The sequence below is a fragment of the Plecotus auritus genome, assembly GCF_963455305.1.
Source record: "Plecotus auritus genome assembly, chromosome: 9".
Classification (NCBI taxonomy): domain Eukaryota; kingdom Metazoa; phylum Chordata; class Mammalia; order Chiroptera; family Vespertilionidae; genus Plecotus; species Plecotus auritus.
Window position 1 is genome coordinate 2,061,371 of NC_137783.1, and position 21,815 is coordinate 2,083,185.

General features: G+C 47.2%; 1 protein-coding gene across 4 annotated transcripts in view; it reads right to left on the reverse strand.

The window, feature by feature from the left end:
- The window catches only part of EEF1AKMT2 (EEF1A lysine methyltransferase 2), a 52,559-nt gene extending 30,986 nt beyond the window's left edge, over nt 1-21,573 (reverse strand). The window contains exons 1-6 of one of the 4 annotated variants that reach the window (XR_013959048.1): nt 21,421-21,567; nt 19,963-20,028; nt 18,859-18,973; nt 14,634-14,741; nt 8,647-8,863; nt 2,346-2,530 (exon numbers count right to left, since the gene is read on the reverse strand). Coding sequence is in view for 3 of the 4 variants with exons in the window: in XM_080641989.1 (XP_080498115.1) it covers nt 2,436-2,530; nt 8,647-8,863; nt 14,634-14,741; nt 18,859-18,973; nt 19,963-20,028; nt 21,421-21,554 (735 nt within the window). In the remaining variant the exon portion in view is untranslated. Of the gene's footprint in view, nt 1-399; nt 2,531-8,646; nt 8,864-14,633; nt 14,742-18,854; nt 18,974-19,962; nt 20,029-21,420 lie in introns of those variants that run through there. The other 3 variants (XM_080641990.1, XM_080641991.1, XM_080641989.1) reach the window with 3 other exon arrangements.
- Nucleotides 21,574-21,815: the final 242 nt, after the last annotated feature.

The following is a 21,815-nucleotide window of genomic DNA, read 5'->3' on the forward strand; positions in this document are numbered from 1 at the left end:
TGACGGGGCAGGAGAGGCCGCGTGCTGCCACAACGGGGACTCACTCACCAACAGCCGGGCTTATTTGGAAAGGGTTTCGGTCGAGCCCAGGGCAGTGGCAGGTTCATTCTCACGCATAAACGCCAGTCCCCAAAGCAACGCCAACCGTGCGCTGGCTTAAGACACACGGCGCTGACAACTCCCGTTGGGTAATTGGCCTCGGGGCCCTCCAGAGGGGCCGTGGGCAGCAATGACATCATCGTAACAATCTGTGAGGGTGCGCGGAGAAATCTCGTTTGCATTTCAAACAAGTTTCCCCAAAATAAGTCTTTGGATGAAACAAAATTACGATTCCAACTCCTTCTCCAGAGGAAACAGCCCCCCCCCTGCGGAACTCTGCCGGTGCTCCCCAGCACCCACACAGCATGTGACTTAACGCAACCAAGTTTCCCCGGCAGGCGTCCACGCCTCGTTTCGGTAGCTCGGTGGCATTTCCTGGCCTGGCTGGTAAAGCTGGCGTTATTGGAAAATACTAATTTATTGTTAGCATTTTTGGACTTTCCGTTTGTTCTGATTTCAGGCTCTGAGAGGCGCTTCCAGCAGGATTCAACTGATAAGAGATAACAACTCCCCTTTCTAACCGTACCAACAGCTCCTCGGTCCCCCAAATCCTCACCTCCACACACAGATGAACACCCCATGACAGACTCAAGGAGCTTTCCAACAAAGGCCACTCCAAGCTCTCAGTGACTCAAGCCAGCGCCCCATCTGGTCCCACAGAAAGCCCCCTTCGTTAGGCTGGCGTTACAACAGCATGTACTTAACAGCTCAAAATTCCAAGGAAGTGCTTACACACTATTATCATATCTGAAATCAAGGAATTGTAATGTGAAAAGACAACACAGACAGATCTCCTCAATAAATTAAAAACTGCATGCTTCCGGTGTAAGATCCCATGTCAGTCTGTAAAATCAACACTATTTTAAGCTTAAAAACATATTTTCATTTCTCACTTTTTAAATGTTTAAAATTAAAGCTTTTCAAAAAATGTTATTTATGTTTATTTATGTAAATGTCTTCAGTTATCTTGTGCAAGGCAGGCAGTAATTTTAATGGTTGATTAATGTCGATCTTCATCAAACCACCCTCCCAGCCTGCCACTGGGGCAAAATGAAAAAAAGGGTGTAACGCTAGACTTACCCATCCCTGGAGTTACCGACTGCCAAACGCAGTTCTCCGTCTGTGACCCAACAGGCCGGAAATGAAAACTCATCCAACATTTCACTTTTTTGAAAGCTCATATTGTGACTCCGTTATGAAAGTATTAGCCCAAATACAAAACAGCATTCCATATTAATATACCTTATCCTTTCAAACATCTTAATGAACTGTTTCTCTTACTAATTAGCCCCCAACTAGAACACCCTCGTCCCACCTCCCCCAGGGCTCACATGTGTGTAAGAGGAATTTTCTCGGCCTCACAGGGACTGAGGCCGCCAGGTCCTGACTGGGCGAACGGGGAGAGCCCAGTGCACAGATGGACACCGGCTCGGAGCAGAGCTCCCCAAATAACCGCCCAACCCCGCTGACAGCGCTTCCTAAGGCGTCCTACTTCCCCACTGAGCTGGGCAGAACGTGCGGGGGAAGAGTGGGTCTTAGAGTCAGCGCCAGAGAACAGCCCCGACTCCATCCCGCACGAGCTGCTGATGCGGAGACGCAGGAAGCAGGAATGGCTGCCCGGGAACGCTGGGAAGACTCAATAAGACAAGAGAACACGGAAAAGATAGATTCGAACAGAGCACAGTGCAGGCCTGTATCTGTATCGCAGTCGTCTTTCTATTCATCTGTTCACCTATTTCCTATTGTCCCTCACAGCAGACAGAGTACCACCAGCCACAAAATGCAGCCTCAATTATATTTCTGGTCAACTGACACAGTCACCTGATTCTGTGTAACTATAAGCATGAAGGCTAGAGGTTTTCTCAGATATTAAGTAATTTTTTTAAATAACCACCATCCAACCCAAAATAGTAGCCTCATTCTGTTTCCTACTCTAACAGAACACTAATAAAGCTGATTTGCTTAATATTCTGGCCCTGGAATCGTTTGGAAATCTTAATACAGAGCTATCTTCAGTTCAACGTTCCCAAGGCACAAAAGTCAGGAATGCAGGCTTTCTGTAAATCCATTTACTGCTTTGAAGTTGTCAACTGTTCAGCAGGTACAGGACAGTGTTTTTAATCCAGAAGAAAAATATTTACATTCAAATACAAAGAACGTTTGACATTACTCCTGGCTGACCTCAGGCCCGCCGCCTGCACGCCCAGGACCTGTGTCCGCGCACCACGTGCATCCTGTGTACTCACTGAGCAGTTAGCTGCACCTGCATTTTCTGCCGGGTTTACTGCGATGTGGGGCTTCTTTAAAAGCTCCCTGCGCTTGTCCAGCGGAAAACCTCACGTTTTTTGGAAAACCAATGCAGCCACACTGTTTCCAGATCGGCCTCCAAAGCTGAACTTGGGTGTTGGCAACACTTCGAAAAGTTCAAATCCTGCCGGACAAAATCCAAATACTCTTGTTAGGGATTGCATTGCAGTTAGAAGCAGCCTGTATTAACAGCGCACTTTCAAACCCTTTATAAAACTATGTGATCCCACACTCTGAGTTGTGACGGCATTTTGGGATGTCCCAGTTCTCCTGTAAGTAATGTGTACTCACCCGAAACACTCTGAACTGAACAAGAAACAGACAAGACCGAAAACCACCGCGGAAGAGGCTTCTTCTCACGCACCCATTCCTCCGCTTCCCGGTTGCCGGCCCTTCCCCTGCGCATCTCCTGAGCCGGTGCCATCCGCCTGCAGGAAGCAGCCACCGCGGGCTGAGTTCTTGCCAGGTATCAGGCATGTTTTCGGTGCTTTATATGCACTAATGCGATTGATCCCCATCACACATACCGAAACTTAGTACAGAAAGGTCAGGAACATGGGAGTGAAAACGACTGTGTAAGATGAGAAAGTCTGGAGGTGATGTGGTGATGGTTGCACAACAGCGTCGGTGCCTTAATGCCCTGAGCTGTGCCCTTAAAAATGGTTAAGTGGCAAATCCTATGTTATATATAAGGGGTGAGCCAAAGTAGGTTTACAGTTGTGAGTATGCAAAACACAAGAATTTATTCTTGCATTTTTATTAATTACTAGAGGCTCGGTGCACGAAATTCGTGCATGGGGGGGTGTCCCTCAGCCCAGCCTGCACCCTCTCCAATCTGGGACCCCTCGAGGGATGTCCAACTGCCCACCGGGATCGGGCCTAAACGGGCAGTCGGACATCCCTCTCACAATCCAGGACTGCTGCCTCCCAACTGCCCTCCTGCCTGCCTTTCTGATTGCCCCTAACCACTTCTACCTGCCAGCCTGATCACCCCCTAACCACTCCCCTGCCAGCCTGGTTGATGCCTAACTGCTCCCCTGCCAGCCTGTTTGCCCCTAACTGCCCTCCCCTGCAGGCCTGATCACCCCTAACTGGCCTCCCCTGCAGGCCTGGTACCCCCCAACTGCTCTCCCCTGCAGGCCTGGGTCCCCCCCAACTGCCCTTCCCTGCAGGCCCGGTCACCCCCAACTTCCCTCCTCTGCCGGCCGGGTCAACCCTAACTGCCCTCCCCTGCAGGCTTGATTGCCCACAACTGCCCTCCCTTACAGGCCTGGTCCCTCCCAATTGCCCTCCCCTGCTGGCCTGATCACCCCCAACTGCCCTCCCTTACAGGCCTAGTCCCTTCCAACTGCCCTCCCCTGCTGGCCATCTTGTGGTGGCCATCTTGTGTCCACATGGGGGCAGGATCTTTGACCACATGGGGGCAGCCATCTTGTGTGTTGGAGTGATGGTCAATCTGCACATTACTCTTTTAGTAGATAGGATAGAGGTTTGGTGCGGGTGGGGGCCAGCTGGTTTGCCCTGAAGGGTGTCCTGGATCAGGGTGGGGGTTCCCTGGGGGCGTGGAGCGGCCTGGGCGAGGGGCCTGTGGTAGTTTGCAGGCCGGCCACGCCCCCCGGCGACCCAAGTGGAGGCCCTGGTATCTGGGATTTATTTATCTTCTACAATTGAAACTTTGTAGCCTGGAGTGGAGGCAAGCCTTCTGCTCGCTCCATGACAGCAGCCATTTCTGTTGGGATTTATGTATCTTCTATAATTGAAACTTTGTAGCCTTAAGTGGAGGCCAAGGCAGGCCAGGGTGTGCGGAAAGCTTAGCTTCCTCCATCACCGGGGGCAACCCTAGCCTCCTGCTCTCTCCAGCTCCGTGGCTGCCACCATTTCTGTTTGGGTTTATTTATCTTCTATAATTGAAACTTTGTAGCCTGGAGTGGAGGCCTGGGCCCACCAGGGTGTGCAGAAAGCTTGGCTTCCTCCATTGCTGGGGAAACCCAAGCCTCCCTCCTGCTCTCTGTGGCCACAGCCATCTTGGTTGGGTTTATTTGCATATTCGCTCCTGATTGGCTATGGGCGTGGCTGGTGGTCATTGTGGATGTACGGTCAATTTGCATATTACTCTTTTATTAGATAGGATTGTATTACTTATTATTATTATTATTAACCTACTTTGGTCCACCCCTGTATTTTAGCACCAAAAAAAAAAGTTTGTAACCAAAGATCAAGACAAGGAACTAGTGCCGAAACCGGTTTGGCTCAGTGGATAGAGCGTCGGCCTGCGGACTGAAGGGTCCCGGGTTCGATTCCGGTCAAGGGCATGTACCTTGGTTGCGGGCACATCCCCAGTGGGAGGTGTGCAGGAGGCAGCTGATCGATGTTTCTAGCTCTCTATCCCTCTCCCTTCCTCTCTGTAAAATATCAATAAAATATATTTAAAAAAAAAAAAAAAAAAAAAGACAAGGAACTAGTAACTCTCCAAGTAGCACAGTGTGGTGGGAAAAAATAAATAACTTGTAGTCGAAAGTCCTGGGTTCAAGTCCCACCTCTACCACTTAGTGCAAGAGATGCTGGTCACATGACCTTACCCAGGATCCCCAGGTTCTGTGCCCAGGGGTTCAGACACCAACACTCCTCTCCAACTCACAGTGACTGTGTAAAGATCACAATTAGAGGACGTGGCGGTTTGCTAAGCTATAAAATAAAATAAAAATTTAACATTTTACTACGTTGTATTCCTTTTAAAAAATTAGACAAATAAGGCAGGAAGGTCACTCCCATTAACCATGTTCCCTTGGTGATGGGCAATTGGTTCAGGAATTATTTTTTCTTTTGGGGGTGTCTTCATTTTCTAAGTTTCCATGACTAGAGCTTGAGCTCAAATAAACAGAAAAAATGTTAAAGGGATATATATTCTTGTATCAACTGGTCTTTTACACTTTGTTTCATTTACATTCCAATTCATATTCTTAATCAAGCTTCAGCAAATCTTAAGAAATAACTAAATATTAAAATGTTCAAAAACTGAGCATAGAAACTTTTCCATAGAAGGACAGACTATGTAAAAACCTGATATATATATTTTTTAATTTATTGCCTTTTTTTTTTTTTTTTTTTTTTACAGAGAGGAAGGGAGAGGGATAGAGAGTTAGAAACATCGATGAGAGAGAAACATCAATCAGCTGCCTCCTGCACACCCCCCACTGGGGATGTGCCCTCCACCAAGGTACATGCCCTTGACCGGAATCGAACCTGGGACCTTTCAGTCCACAGGCCGATGCTCTATCCACTGAGCCAAACCAGTCAGGGCAAAAACCTGATATTTTTTAACACTGGAAAATGGAGCCACTGAGGTAGATGGATGGGGACACACCTGTATTTGTTTCTGAAATTTTACTTACGCTTAAAATATTTCATAACAAAAATTTTCACAAGAAAACAGAGCCGTTGTGACTTTTCTAGGAAAATCTTTTCACTCCCTGGCCTAACCCACAGGACTGAAGTCATCCTGTTTCAATGGATAATACACCAAAATATTAAAATATCTCTATTTCCAGAGATAGATGAACGATTTTAACCATTTTAATCTATATTCTTATATGTTGGGGTTAATATCATTCCCTTTTTTTCCATAATGAATCTGGATTACTTTGGTAGTAAGATAGGTTTCTGGTTTTTTGTCCATTCAGTCGTTGTAAGAAAGACAAGTTCCTTGGACATTAAATTAGAACACCTAGTATCTGGCACATGTTTCAAGGAATCCTCATCAGATCCAATGACAACACTATGCTTACCTAACTAGGCCACAAAGGAGAAATGCATGATTCGTCCCAGTAGTGTTATGAACATGTATGTTTCAAATCAGGAAAGAACCGCATAGGCTGGGGAAGCAAGCCCCACCCTGAGCAAAGGGTCCGGGCGCAGGTCCTGAGGCCGTGGCGAGGCCTGCGCGGGGGAGGGCAGGGCCGGGCGGCTCCCAGCCACCTCCAGACCACGCTCCGAAGACGCTCTGGCACCTGTCTTCAGCCGGACGTCACTACTTCTCTCACCTTTCCTGTGGCAACACTGCACTTCTTTAATACATGTATGTTTTTTCTTTTACATTGATGTCAGAGAGGAAGGGAGAGGGAGAGACATCCATGATGAGAGAGAATCATGGATCAGCTGCCTCCGGCACCCCACCCTGGGGATGGAGCCCACACCTGGGCCTGTGCCCTTGACTGGAATTGAACCCGGAACCCTTCAGTCTATAGGCGGATGCTCTATCCACTCAGCCACACCAGCCAGGGCACATTTCGCTTACTGAATTCCGTATTTTGCTCTAAAACAGAACCTGAGTTCAGGACGTGGCCAGTAGTTCTCAGCACAGACATGCAGCACTCTGCACGGGCAGGCCCGCCCCTCACACACCGGCCCGCCCCTCACACACGGGCCCGCCCCTCACACACGGGCCCGCCCCTCACACACCGGCCCGCCCCTCACACACGGGCCCGCCCCTCACACACGGGCCCGCCCGTCGGGGCCCAGGGCTGCAGCGCCTGCATCACGAGCCGGGAGGCCCTGCCTGGCACCGCGCCGCTCACACTTCCCGCGCCGCCGGCTTCAGGGAGAGGAAGAGGAAGGCCTACGGCCGCGGCCTGGGCGGTTCTAAAGGAGCCGCGCTTCCCGTGGAAGGTCATCACGTTGATGACATGAAATAAAAGACCGCAAATCACATGGGCTTGTTGCTTTCCAGGGGCCACAGCAATGAAGCCACGGGCTCCCATGTCAGGCCTCACACACTTCAGGTGGCACGGTATGGACTGCTGAAGCCGCTGCGTGCACAGGGTGTGTGTTCGGTGGCCCTCAGCCCTCAGCCCCGACCACCACCTCCAAGCTGAGGTGCACACACGCCCATAGCTCACCTCCGTTAGCTTAGACCTGAGTTCCACACCCAACCCCAATTCAGTGCCATCGCTTACCTCCACCCTGAATCCCTCCATTCCTTAAAAACCTCACTCCTAAGCTGGACGGATTCTAAGGAAAAAACAAGCCAAGGGCCGGAGGCGAGTACCAGGGAACTTTCCCAGAAAGGCTCGTGCTCGACAGGAATGCACCGGCAGGCAGGGTGTCCAGAGAACACGCGAGGAACATGCCGAAGAGCGAAAACCATTTGTGAACAGGTGATCCACTCAATCCCCACAAAACCCCCCCTCTGTGCACAGGCCCCTAGGACACTTCGTTCACGGGGCAAGCGGAGCCTGTGATGGCACCAAAAATCCTGGAAAAGGCAGCGATTTCCTCAAGACTGAACGGGCAGTACCCCTACCACCCAGTCCCTGTGCGTTGTTTCTGTGCGACGTGAACACTGTTCCCCAAACACTGAAACAGGAAGAAAATCCCGAACACCTAACGGCCACTAGAAAGACACACGGAGGAAATTAAAGCGCAGGGAAGGCTGCAGGAACGCTGCTTCCGTGGGCGCGGCTGCTGGCAGCCAGGGCGAAGGCAGGAGCTCAGTACGTGAGCTCTCTGTTTGCTTCCAAGTCAGAGATCGTGCAGCTTAAAGAAAGAGCTCCACGCCGAAACCGGTTTGGCTCAGTGGATAGAGCGTCGGCCTGCGGACTGAAGGGTCCCGGGTTCGATTCCGGTCAAGGGCATGTACCTGGGTTGCGGGCACATCCCCAGTGGGGGGCGTGCAGGAGGCAGCTGATCGATGTCTCTCTCTCATCGATGTTTCTAACTCTCTATCCCTCTCTCTTCCTCTCTGTAAAAAATCAATAAAATATATTTAAAAATAAATAAATAAAAAATAAAAAAAGGGCATGTACCTTGGTTGCGGGCACATCCCCAGTGGGAGGGGTGCAGGAGGCAGCTGATCGATGTTTCTCTCTCATCGATGTTTCTAACTCTCTATCCCTCTCCCTTCCTCTCTGTAAAATATCAATAAAATATATTAAAAAAAAAAAAAAAAAGAAATCAATAAAATATATTAAAAAAAAAAAGAAAGAGCTCCATGTTTACAGGCTCATACATTTCAGTGCTTAACTGCCAGGATTTCTTGGAAATTTTCAGACAGGACCCTGGATCTCAACCAGCCTTACCTCTCTGCTCTTTGCGTGTACAGTGAAAAGCGTTACCGAGGTTATTAACGGGAAGGAAAGCAGGCAATTCCCACGGAGAGGAGAGGGAAACACGGCACACCGGGAAAGGCCGGGTTCCGGGCAATAAACCCGGGGAAACACACATCCCACCAGCGCAGCCAAGTACCTTCGCGGAACTCCCGCAGCAGCTCTTCCCGGGTCCAGTTACAGGAGGTTATCAGAAAGAAGCCGTTCACGTCCAGCACCCTGGACAGGGAGCTCACGTACTGCTTCCTCTTCTCGGCGGCACCGTCCGGGTGCAGGCTTATGGCATCGAAGGTCCCTTTGTCAATGCAGACGTGGAAGGCAGACAGCTCTGCGGGAAGGGTCAGGAAGTCCTGTACCTGCGTGAGGAACCAGTGCCGAGGTGAGACCCGCTACCACGCCGTCTGCCCTGGCTTTGAGAGTGACCCAGGAAAGCACCATCCGTGCTGATGGCGTTTTACATGTGATCAACATATTTCCAACTTTATAGTTCACTTTTGTGTGCTTCGTTCCAAGATCATTAAAGCTAAGATTAGTGCCTAAACCGGTCTGGCTCAGTGGATAGAGCGTCGGCCTGCGGACTGAAAGGTCCCAGGTTCAATTCCGGTCAAGGGCATGTACCTTGGTTGCGGGCACATCCCCGGTAGGAGGTGTGCAGGAGGCAGCTGATCGATGTTTCTCTCTCATTGATGTTTCTAACTCTCTATCCCTCTCCCTTCCTCTCTGTAAAATATCAATAAAATATATTAAAAAAAAAAAAAAGAAGAAGAAAAAGCTAAGATTAGTGAGACAGTGTTTCCTGGACATTCCACATCTCTACAGATAGGGAAACAGATCAAAGCCAGGTGTGGTGCCCAACACGCCAGCACACACAGCGCCCACAGTGACTTCTGTTGGAAAGTGGAGTATCTGAGGTATTCCCAAAAATGACAACAATTACCGGGAGCTCACACAGGCCACTGGAAATAAGATGATTTTCAGCGAAGATGACAAGTTGTATGACCTGAAGTCAAAGGAAATGCAAGTTCTTGTGCTTTGACTCAGCAGCTCACAAAGCGACTAAGGGACGTAATGACCAGCACGAAGCTTACGAAGTTCCATGGCTGTTTCCACCGCAATCACTTAACTTTACAAACGCCATTCACTTTAGAATCTGACACACCGGCATCGCCTTCGTTTTCAATAACCGATGGCATTCTAAGCACTTGAAACAGTGAGCTACCCAATTTCATGAAATATTCAAAGTAATCTGCCAATAAACTTAATTGTGAAAAGCTACTTTGAAAAAGTAACCACACAATTAGCTGATGATTATTCATAGAAGCTAACTAGTCATAAATAATGTATTACCCAAAGCGCCCTTGCTGTTTGACTTGAAAATGAGACCTTATGCCCTGACCGGTGTGGCTCAGTGGATAGAGTATTGGCCTGTGGACTCAGGGGTCCCGGGTTCGATTCCAGTCAAGGGCATGTACCTTGGTTGTGGGCACATCCCCAGTGGGGGGTGTGCAGGAGGCAACTGATTGATGTTTCTCTCTCATCAATGTTTCTAACTCTCTATCCCTCTCCCTTCCTCTCTGTAAAAAAATCAATAAAATATATTTTAAAAAAAAGAAAATGAGACCTTCTGTGTGTATATACTGTCCATGGGTTTCCTCTCCCTCACACCCAAGTAGTCATTGTACCTGAAGCAATAATGACTACCGCTCCTAAGAGCTAAGTTTGGAGAATTTTCTATCCTACATGCCTGTATGAAAGTACACATTTATTTAACAAGTATTTCATAGACATCTATTAAATGGGGGAGTTTTTCAGGCCCTGGGAACATAACCGCAAACAAGAGAGAAAAGTTCACTGCATAAGAATATACTGTCTATCCTCTAACGGGGAAGAGTGACTGGGTGGGAAGAGAAAGGCTTGGAACGGGGTCAGGAAAGGCCTCACTCTGGAGGCAACATTCGAGCCGAGGCCCAGGGAGGAGGAGGAGCCGAACAAGCCCACATCCGGGGCAGAAGGAGTGTAGGCAGAGAGCATGGGGGGGGGGGGGGGCGAGTGGAGGACGGGCCTGACATGTCTCAGAAGCAGAGCCGTGACTCAGCTCCGGGATAAGGAGGGAAAGAGGTGAGAAACCAGGCCCCGGAGGCTGGGGCCGAGGGGAAGTGCAGCTCCATCCTGAGAGCTAGGGGGAAGCGCCCGAGGCTGGTGAACAGGAAGTCCCAGCGCTGGTTTGCATTTATTTTTGGTTTTTTATTGATTTCGGAGGCAGGAAGAGGAGAGAGAGTTAGAAACATCAATGATGAGAGAGAATCTCTGATCGGCTGCCTCCTGCACGCCCCCCACTGCGGATCGAGCCTGCAACCCGGGCCTGTGCCCTGACAGGGAATCGAACCCTGATCGCCTGGTTCCTAGGTCAATGCTCAACCACTGAGCCACGCCAGTCAGGCTGGATTTGCACTATAAACCACCACGCTGGTGCTGTTTCGGCAGCATATATGTTAAAATTGGAACGATACAGAGATTAGCATGGCCCCTGCGCAAGAATGACACGAAAATTCGTGAAGTGTTCCATATTTATAAATAAATAAATGTAAATAAACACCACGCTGGCTGTCCTGTGGCAGAGTGGACATGGGGAGGCCAAATAAGAGGCTACTGTAGTTGCCTGAGCAAGAAACGGTGGCTGGGATTTGGGAGGGAGCAGTGGAACTATCGAGGAATAATTACGTTCCTGATTGGCTTTGAAGATAAAGCCCTAGCTGGTGTGGCTCAGTGGATAGAGCAGGGGGTCCTCAAACTACAGCCCGCGGGCTACATGCGGCCCGCCGAGGACATTTATCTGGCCCGCCGGGTGCCACTGCCTGTCCTGCTTAGCAGCCGACTCGTCCCGGGCCCACAGTGCGCACAGGAATTTGTTCATAGGTTTTTCTTAAACTATAGTCCGGCCCTCCCATGGTCTGAGGGACAGTGAACTGGCCCCTGTTTAAAAAGTTTGAGGACCCCTGGGAGCATCGGCCTGCAGACTGAAGATTCCCGGGTTCGATTCTGGTCAAGGACACATGCTCAGGATGCAGGTTCGATCCCCAGTAGGGGGCATGCAGAAGGCAGCCAATCAATGATTCTCTCTCATCATTGATGTTTCTCTCTCTCCCTTTCTCTTCCTCTACCTGAAGTCAATAAAAATATATTTAAAAAAAGAAAGAAAGGAGAAACCAAGATGGCGGCATAGGTAAACACCTAAACTGCTGCCTCGCACAACAATTTCAAAACTACAACTAAAAGACAGAACGGACACCATCCAGAACCACAGGAAAGCAGGCTGAGTGAAAATTCTACAACTAGAAGGAAGGAGAAAAGCTCACAGAGAATTGGAGGTACGGCAAAGGGGCTTTGTGCGCGCAGAGAGGAAGGGCGGCTGAGAGCCTGGCTGACTTCCTCTGGCGGAAGGGGGAAGGAAGCCTCGGACCGCGAGCTGGGAAAGGCAGAAGTCTGAAGGCGCACACGGGCCAGTGCGCACAAAGGCTGCGGAGGTAGCCATAGGCTTTCCCTAGTGAAAGGGAGTCAGAGGATCCTGACTGAGCCCCAGTTCTGACTGCAGTAAACCCCGGTTCCAGGCGAGCCCCTGGGGACCCATGCTCTTGTAGGGGGAGTCTGGACTCTCGGGCGGAGACTCGGGAGCCGGGGAAGGTGGAGGACTGAAAGTGCGCACACGCGCCGCGCCGGTGCGCACAAAGGCTGTGTGGGTTGCCACAGACTTTCCCTAGTGGAGGGGAGTCAGAGGATTCTGACTGCACCGAGCCCCAGTTCTGACTGCAGTGAACCCCAGTTCCAGGCGAGCCCCTGGGGACCCACGCTCTTGTGGGGGGAGTCTGGACTCTCAGGCGGAGACTCGAGCTGGGGAAGGCGGAGGACTGAAAGCGCACATGCGCGCAGGGGCGGGGCTGACAGGAAGCCAAGACTGAGACTCCACCCCATCCAAGCTGAGCACAGAGGCTATTGCAATTTGGCAAGTCTAATCCTATAGGGCTGTCTCCAGCACCGGGCTTCTCCCAGCATAGACACAGCTGATCCTTACAGCCAACTGGCCCGGAGGTCAATTCTTCCCAGTGATACCAACAACAATAAAGACTTAATTACAACAAGGCTGTACACACAGTCCACAAAGGGGTGCACCAAGAGTGTCCACCTCAGGTTAACTGGGGAAGCAGACCCACTGGGCCATATTGGAAACCTAGCACAAATATCTACCTTACCAACTCAGGGATTCAGTGAAAATGCGGGGTCAAAGAATCAGATCACAAACGAAAGAAATGGAGGAAAACAAACGACTGGATATAGAATTCAAAACCACCGTTATAAGACTTTTTAAGAATATCCTAGAAAAGGCCGATAAATATAACGAGACCCTCGAAGATATGAAAAAGGACCAACTAGAAATTAAACATACACTGACTGAAATAAAAAATATTATACAGAGACCCAGAAACAGAATAGAGGAACACAAGAATCAAGTCAAAGAATTGAAATACAAAGAAGCAAAAAACACTCAACCGAAAAAGCAAAAAGCAAAAAAAAAAATCCAAAAAGTTGAAGATAATGTAAGAAGACTCTGGGATAACTTCAAGCGTACCAACATCAGAATTATGGGGGTGCCAGAAGAAGAGAGAGAGCAAGATACTGAAAACCTATTTGAAGAAATAATGACCGAAAACTTCCCCCACCTGGTGAAAGAAATAGACTTACAAGTCCAGGAAGCGCACAGAACCCCAAACAAAAGGAATCCAAAGAGGACCACACCAAGACACATCATAATTAAAATGCCAAGAGCAAAAGACAAAGAGAGAATATTAAAAGCAGCAAGAGAAAAACAGTTAATTACCTACAAGGGAGCACCCATACGACTGTCAGCTGACTTCTCAACAGAAACTATGCAGGCCAGACGGGAGTGGCAAGAAATTTTCAATGTGATGAATAGCAAGAACCTACAACCAAGATTACTCTACCCAGCAAAGCTATCATTCAGAATTGAAGGGCAGATAAAGAGCTTCACAGATAAGAAAAAGCTGAAGGAGTTCATCACCACCAAACCAGTACTATATGAAATGCTGAAAGGTATTCTTAAAGAAGAGGAAGAAGAAAAAAGTAAAGAGAAAAAATTATGAACAACAAATACATATCTATCAACAAGCCAACCTAAAAATCAAGTGAATTAAAAACCTGAGGAGCAGAATAATCTGGTGAATATAATAGAATCAGGGGCATAGAAAGGGAGTGGGCTGATAATTCTCAGGGGGAAAGGGGTATGGGGGGGTTCATGAAGAGAATGGACAAAAATCATACACCTATGGATGAGGACAGTGGGGGGGAGGTAAGGGCAGAAGGTGGGGTGGGAAAGGGGTGGAGGGGAGCTATGGAGGGAAAAAGGAGAAATAATTGTAATAATCTGAATAAAGATTTATTTAAAAAAAAAAAAAAAAAAAAAAAAAAAAAAAAAAAAAAGAAAGAAAGAACCAGTCATTGCAGTTGACGGGGTTCTTTTAGGGAAAAAAACAGACAGACAGAATTGGATATAGAACTTCAAGGAAAGAGAGGAATCCAGGAAGGCTCCTTGGGTTTGGGGTTAGTGCCCCTGGTAAACGAACGGTGGCATCTTTAGAAAAGGGAAGGGACTTGGGGGTGCAGGTTAAGTATCATTTTGGACTAACGGAGAGATTATCAGCTATCCAAGTGGAACTGTAAAATACGCAGCTTTTATAAAGCTCCAGAGCTCAGAGAAGATGCCTCAGCTAGAAGTATAAATGTGACACATCGTCCCCTCAGAGATCACAGAAACAAACCAAGTATTCTTTGGTGGCATTACCCCACTTTATACAGTTCCAACTTTCTGATCCAGCTAACTCAAACTCAGGTATTATCTGTGTGTCTGCAGGCACGAGGGGGTGGGGAAGGGATGCGCACACTTGCACACGAGGAAGAAAATGACTTCCCCTAGCTGACGAGACTAAAAGGTTTAATACAGTCACTTAACATCATTTCATTTTGGATTGTCTGATTGATATACATTAAAACATTTAAACTTCATAACTTTTATTAGAAATAAAAATAACTTATACTAATACAAGTAATACGTACCTTCAACGTAATGTTAGATAACCCTTCTTTCTCTATAATACTTCTGGAAAGCTGTATTGCAGAAGGTGAGTAATCAATGCCAGTAATGTTAGAGAAACCGAGTTTTGCCTAGAGACAGAGAAGTAATTTGATACTTTAGTTTTAAAATGTTTTAATATCCTGTTTTGCCTATGAATTATAATATTCCTTCAGGACGGGGACTGTTTTATTCACTTGGAATAGATCAAGTAATGTATACCACCCAATAATCTATAATGTTTAAATTTTATATAGAATCAAAGCAGAAACTGGAAATTTAAATCTATGGAATGTGACAATTCCTTTGCTTTTGTATTTTGTTTCTTTTTCAAAAGGAAATTCATTTTCTCAAAGCTAATGAGAATACTTGTATGTATATTTCTGCCCTCAAGCAGAAAAATATAGTGTTAACTTCTGAAGTTCACATGCTCTGATTCACACATAAATCGAGCATAAATTTTACTTAACACAATTAAGTCATATGAATACATTAAATGCATATGAAATAAATCTTTGATTTAAAAGTCCCTTTAGCCCAGCCCCAGTGTGGCTCAGTGGTTGAGCATCGACCAATGAACCAGGAAGTCACAGTTCAATTCCTGGTCAGGACACATGCCCGGGTTGTGGGCTCAATCCCCCGGTGTGGGGCATGCAGAAGGCAGCCGATCAATGATTCTCATCATTGATGTTTCTCTCTCTCCCCGACTCTCCCTTCTTCTCTGAAATCAATAAAAATACATTAAATAACTAAATGGTAGAGATTGTAAGAATGGATTAAAAAACATGACCTAACTGCGTGCTAGCTACAAGAAACTGACGAGTGGCTACCTAAGGGGGAAGGGTGTGGCCACACAGATGGCAGAAGAGAGGTTTCTGAGAGGAACTACTCCGTATCCTGTGATGATTATTCGAATTTCTACATGTGTTAAAATTCATAAAACTAGCCGAAACCGGTTTGGCTCAGTGGATAGAGCGTCGGCCTGCGGACTGAAGGGTCCCGGGTTGGGTTCCGGTCAGGGGCATGTGCCTTGGTTGCGGGCGCGTCCCCAGTGGGAGGTGTGCAGGAGGCAGCTGATCAATGTTTCTCTCTCATCGATGTTTCTAACTCTCTATCCCTCTCCCTTCCTCTCTGTAAAATATCAATAAAATATATTAAAAAAAAAATTCATAAAGCTGTAATAAAAAAAGAGTCAATTTTGCAATATGTTAATTTTCTTACGTTTAAAAAAATATTATGAACAAATTATGCTGGTAAATTTTTATTTTAGATAAAAGGATGTCTTGAAAAACACAAAACTGACTCAAACCCTACAAAAACCATCTCCACGCCCAGAGGGTCTCACCAGGAATTCTTCCGAAGGCTGAGGGAAGAAACAAAGCTTCTCAGAGAATGAAAAGGAGACACTTCCCTTCTCATCTGATGAGGCCAGCACAGGGGTGGGCAAACTTTTGACTCGAGGGCCACAATGGGTTCTTAAACTGGACCGGAGGGCCGGAACAAAAGCATGGATGGAGTGTTTGTGTGAACTAATATAAATTCAAAGTAAAGGAGAGGAGGGGAGAGCAAGAGAACCGGATAGAACAGCCGGATCCGGCCCGCGGGCCATAGTTTGCCCACGGCCGGGCTAGCATAACCTTTATACAAAAACCTTACATGAAAACTGCAAGTAAGGAAAATTACTGGCAAATTGCTCATGAAGCTATAAAATCTTAAGCAGAATACGACCAAATCCAACCCAGTGAGGCCTGAGAGAGATAACATGCCACCATTCAACTTGGTTTCCTTCAGGGACAGAAGTCACTTTGAACATTGAACAATCACTGAAATCATTTCAATGAAAATGTCAATTAAAAAAACTGAGGAACCCCCCCAAAAAATCAATCAATTCAACATTAATAGAATCAAAAAGAAAAATCATCTTATCGAAGAAGGCAACTAATCAAATTCAAAGCCCATTCATGATTAAACACTCTTAATTAGGAATATAAAGGAAAGTCCTTGGTCCGATTAAAAAAAAACTATATCAACCTACAGCTAACATGTTTAATGGTGAAATATTAGAAGCTTTTCTTTTATAATAGGCAATGTTACAAGGCTAGCTGCCTTCACAATTTCTATTCAACACTGTACACAGCATTTTAATAAATAAGATATTGAGGTTGGGATAGAATAAAATTATTATTTACACATGACATACACTACAGTAAATTTTACACATTTAACTAGAACTATGGTAAACTATTAGAAAATGAAATTTAGCCAAAACCGGTTTGGCTCAGTGGATAGAGCGTCGGCCTGTGGACTGAAGGGTCCCAGGTTCGATTCCGGTCAAGGGCATGTACCTTGGTTGCGGGCACATCTCCAGTGGGAGGTGTGCAGGAGGCAGCTGATCGATGTTTCTCTCTCATCGATGTTTCTAACTCTCTATCCCTCTCCCTTCCTCTCTGTAAAAAATCAATAAAATATATTTTTTTTAAAAAAATGAAATTTAAAAAACATAACAATTACAACAAAACAAAAAATCTAGGAATCAATCTAAGAGAAGATAGGTAGGATCTCTACAGAGAAAACTACAAAATATTACCGAAAGAAAACAAATTAAATAAATGGAGGAGCCGAAACCGGTTTGGCTCAGTGGATGGAGCGTCGGCCTGCGGACTGAAGGGTCCCGGGTTCGATTCCGGTCAAGGGCATGTACCTTGGTTGCGGGCACATCCCCAGTGGGGGGTGTGCAGGAGGCAGCTGATCGATGTTTCTCTCTCATCGATGTTTCTAACTCTCTATCCCTCTCCCTTCCTCTCTGTAAAATATCAATAAAATATATTTTAAAAATAAATAAATAAATAAATAAAATAAAAAAAATAAATGGAGGAATGCATCATGTTCATGAACTCGGAGACTCAATGCTGCCAAGAGGTAGGTCCTCCTGCTCCTGCAATCCCTACCCAACTCGGACACCGACTCCTCCAAGACCCTTCCCCGTCCCTCCCCCCAAATGTGTCCGTGCCTTGCCTATACCCGGGATACCCATATCACACACACCACGCTGGGCCATGACTATTCACCTGTACGCCAGCCCAGCCACGGGATGTTGTGAACAACTCAAGCACAAGATCTAGGTTTTCATGCTGCCACTGCCTAGCACAAGGCTTGGCACATGGCAGGCATTCAATCCATGTCACTGTTACACATACGTCCCCACAAATGAACACAGGAAAACCCTCCTGGATGAAGCCTTAGACTTTTCCTTCCTCCACAGCGGGTGGCACAGCATGGACACATCACAGGCCCCAACAGGGATGGTACAGCCAGGGATAGAACCTGTACCAAAACCCAGTCCCACGGACAAAAGGCTCCATTCAAGCCACACGCTCACCCAAGATGAGGTATACATGTCCCACTGGGAGCGCAAAAAGTCACCTTCCTGTTATACACACAGACTTCTGGCGTTCTGAGCTAGGAGAAACCAGTAATCACCACGTCACAATCTTTAGGAAAGAACTGACGCCCAGAGAAATCAAGTGGTTTGGTCCAAGTCAAGGCTGTGGCGGAAGGGCCAGGACTAGGACTCGGTTCCCTTAGCTTTTCTTTTCTTTTCTTTTTTTTTAATATATTTTATTGATATTTTACAGAGAGGAAGGGAGAGTGATAGAGAGCTAGAAACATCGATGAGAGAGAAACATCCATCAGCTGCCTCCTGCACACCCCCTACTGGGGATGTGCCTGCAACCACGGTACATGCCCTTGACCGGAATCGAACCCGGGACCCTTCAGTCTGCAGGCCGATGCTCTATCCACTGAGCCACACCGGTTTCGGCTCCCTTAGCTTTTCATTTAGTTCCTTCTCCCCGTCCATGCAGCCTCCCTTTCGTACCAATGACTTCTCAAAGTAGGTGGGATGCTTGCTTTGCTACTTTAATTTAAATGGTTAGTATCCTCGATTGCAAGTTTTCTAAATTTCACTTTAAAATTGGGCTTTATAGAAAGAAGCAACCATGTAGGTGGCTTGGTGTAATAAAATAAAATAAAAAAATAAATAAAATAAAATAAAATAATAAAATAAAATAAATAAATAAAATAAAATAAAATAAAATAAATAAAATAAAATAAAATAATAAAATTAAAATAAAATAAAATAAAATAAAATAAAATAAAATAAAATAAAATAAAATAGGGCTGTAACCCATGAATACTAAAAGTACCAACAAGTTCAACCAGGAGAGCACCATTTCCGGTTCCAATATCGAGCACGGAAGCATCCAATGGAATCTTGTGTTTCTGCATCCACCTTATGAGTCGATTCATACTCTCCTCCCCAAACCTATTAGAAACAGAGAATTGGTTAATCAAACAACAGAGGGCTATACAGCCAAGTTACAAAGATATTCCACTGAAGCAGATCAGTCACATACTCCAGTAAGCCATTTTGGAAAGTAAAAGGTATTAACTGTGACTGCTTAAGCTTCATCTTTACTATTATTTAGGAAAAGACACACCGAAGAATAGAACGGAATACCTAAGGCTGGTACATTACTTATTAATGTTTCTCTACATCAGCATTAACAATTGTATGTATTGATGGCTCAAAATTTTATTGCTTATTTAAAAAGGACAATTATAGGAAGAGAGTAATTTCCTAATACTATCATCAAATTTAAATCGGGGTCATTAAAAGACAGAAGTTCTGCCGAAACCGGTTTGGCTCAGTGGATAGAGCGTCGGCCTACGGACTGAAGGGTCCCGGGTTCGATTCTGGTCAAGGGCATGTACCTTGGTTGCGGGCACGTCCCCAGTGGGAGGTGTGCAGGAGGCAGCTGATCGATGTTTCTCTCTCATCGATGTTTCTAGCTCTCTATCCCTCTCCCTTCCTCTCTGTAAAAAATCAATAAAATATATTTAAAAAATAAATAAATAAATAAAAGACAGAAGTTCTTTAAATCCAACAACTAAAGCCAGAATTGGTTCAAGGTTGCCAAGATTTTCAGCCCATCTTCTTTGGGATACAACTTAAAACATAAAGATACACACACACATTCCCCAACCGGTTTGGCTCAGTGGATAGAGCGTCGGCCTGTGGACTGAAAGGTCCCGGGTTCGATTCTGGTCAAGGGCATGTACCTTGGTTGTGGGCACATCCCCAGTAGGGGTTGTGCAGGAGGCAGCTGATCGATGTTTCTCTCTCATCGATGTTTCTAACCCTCTATCCCTCTCGCTTTCTTTCTGTAAAAAAATCAATTAAAAAATATTTTTTAAAAAAGATACACAAACACACACACAGTCTTCTGGATTCCACTATTTTTTGTAACTCACCAGATTTCTCCTGTGTCTCCATATTCTTGGAAAGTGTGCAATTCTCGCTCATACACAGCATCCCAACTATAGAAATAATCAAATGCAAAGCAAGATTCTTGAGTTAAACTGAATTAAATGTATATTTCTAATAGGTTACAGAGATTTATGCCCGACCTGTGTGGCTCAGTGGTTGAGCATGGACCTATGCACACATGAAGGTCACCATCCCATTCCAGGTCAGGGCACGTGCCCGGAGTTACAGGTTCCATCCCCAGTAGGGGGCGTGCAGGAGGCAGCCGATCCATGATGCTCTCATCAGAGTTTCTATCTCTTTCCCTCTCCCTTCCTCTCTGAAATCAATAAAAACATATTTTTTAAAAAAGAAACTAATATTTATTTTTAAAAATTAAAGTACGTTAGTGTTATCAATGAGTTCACATAACTCAAATCCCTTAACATCTCAGTGTTTACAAAATGAAAGACATGCCCTAACTGGTTTGGCTCAGTGGATAGAGCGTCCGCCTGTGGACTGAAGGGTCCCGGGTTCGATTCCGGTCAAGGGCATGTACCTTGGTTGCGGGCACATCCCTAGTAGGGGCTGTGCAGGAGGCAGCTGATCGATGTTTCTAACTCTCTATCCCTCTCCCTTCCTCTCTGTAAAAAATCAATAAAATATATATTTTTAAAAAAATGTAAGACAGAAGAGCATCATAAGCTTACACAGGTAAAGCACTTAGAACAATATGCGACACACAAAAAAAGGCTGTTTTAGCCTAAAAAACATACAAGTAAGTATTTGTTTGAGGATCCCTCAGTCCAAACTTCCAGTTTAAAATGTGGGGACACAGGGGTTTTTCTGCCAAGACCATAGAACTCACCAAAGACAAGCTCAGCTTGCAGGAAGTGTTAAGATTTACTCTTATTCCTTTTAAGTCCAGTTCTCGCTCCCCTACGTCACCCCCCTAGCACCCCTCTCACCCCTCCGAGTCACCTCTCATCCTCACCTTTCCCCGCAACCATTCGTCCCTTCACCTATTAACTCGTTCAATACTCACTGACCCTCTGTTCTAGGTCAGATCACTTTCTCCTCTCCCAGGATCACCCCGCGGGGCCACCACCGCTCCCACCCTTGGCGCTCGCATCCCGCCGCGTCCCCTGGCCTCTCCCTAGCCCAGGCCCAGCCGATCGCCCCGGCCTCGCCCCCTCCCCAAGCTCGCCCTCAGGGTCAAGGCCTACAAGGCCTCCCCCAGATCGTCACACCCGGCCCGAAACGCACGAGCCCATCACAGGTGAACCCTTTTAAAGTCTCTCCATCGCCCCCAAGGAGGCCGCGGGCGATTCCGCGCCTCCAATGCCCCGCCCCCGCCCCCGGTGGCCCCGCAGGCTCCCGCCCGCCACGCCCCCAAGTCTCCCCCATCTTCCGAGACCCCCGGGCGCCATCCCTGCGTCGCCCTCCCCGGGGCGCGCCACACTCACTGCTCTCGGGTCCCCAGCGCCGACGGGGCGAAGCCGCCCGCTCCGGGACTGCCCTCCCGGGACCGCGCCGCCAGCTCCGCGCCTCTGCCCGCGCTCATCCCTCTCCGCGCCCGGGACGCCTGTGTGACCGCCATAGAGACGCCGCGGGGCAGAGCGGACGCGCGGGCGGCGCCTCTAGGCAGCGGGAGGCCGCCCTCTCTACTGCTCCCGGCCGCGTGATGGCCCGGCCCCGCCTTCCTCCCAAGTCTGGGTCCCGAACCCAGGCCGGGGCAGGGCTGGACCCGCCTCCCTCCCCGCCCCTGCACCCAACGTGAGATGCACCCCCCTTCCTCGAGGTGCTCGCCGAAGCCACTAGATTTGGGAGCCGCTGTTTGTAAGGTTTGGCGGTGGGTAAG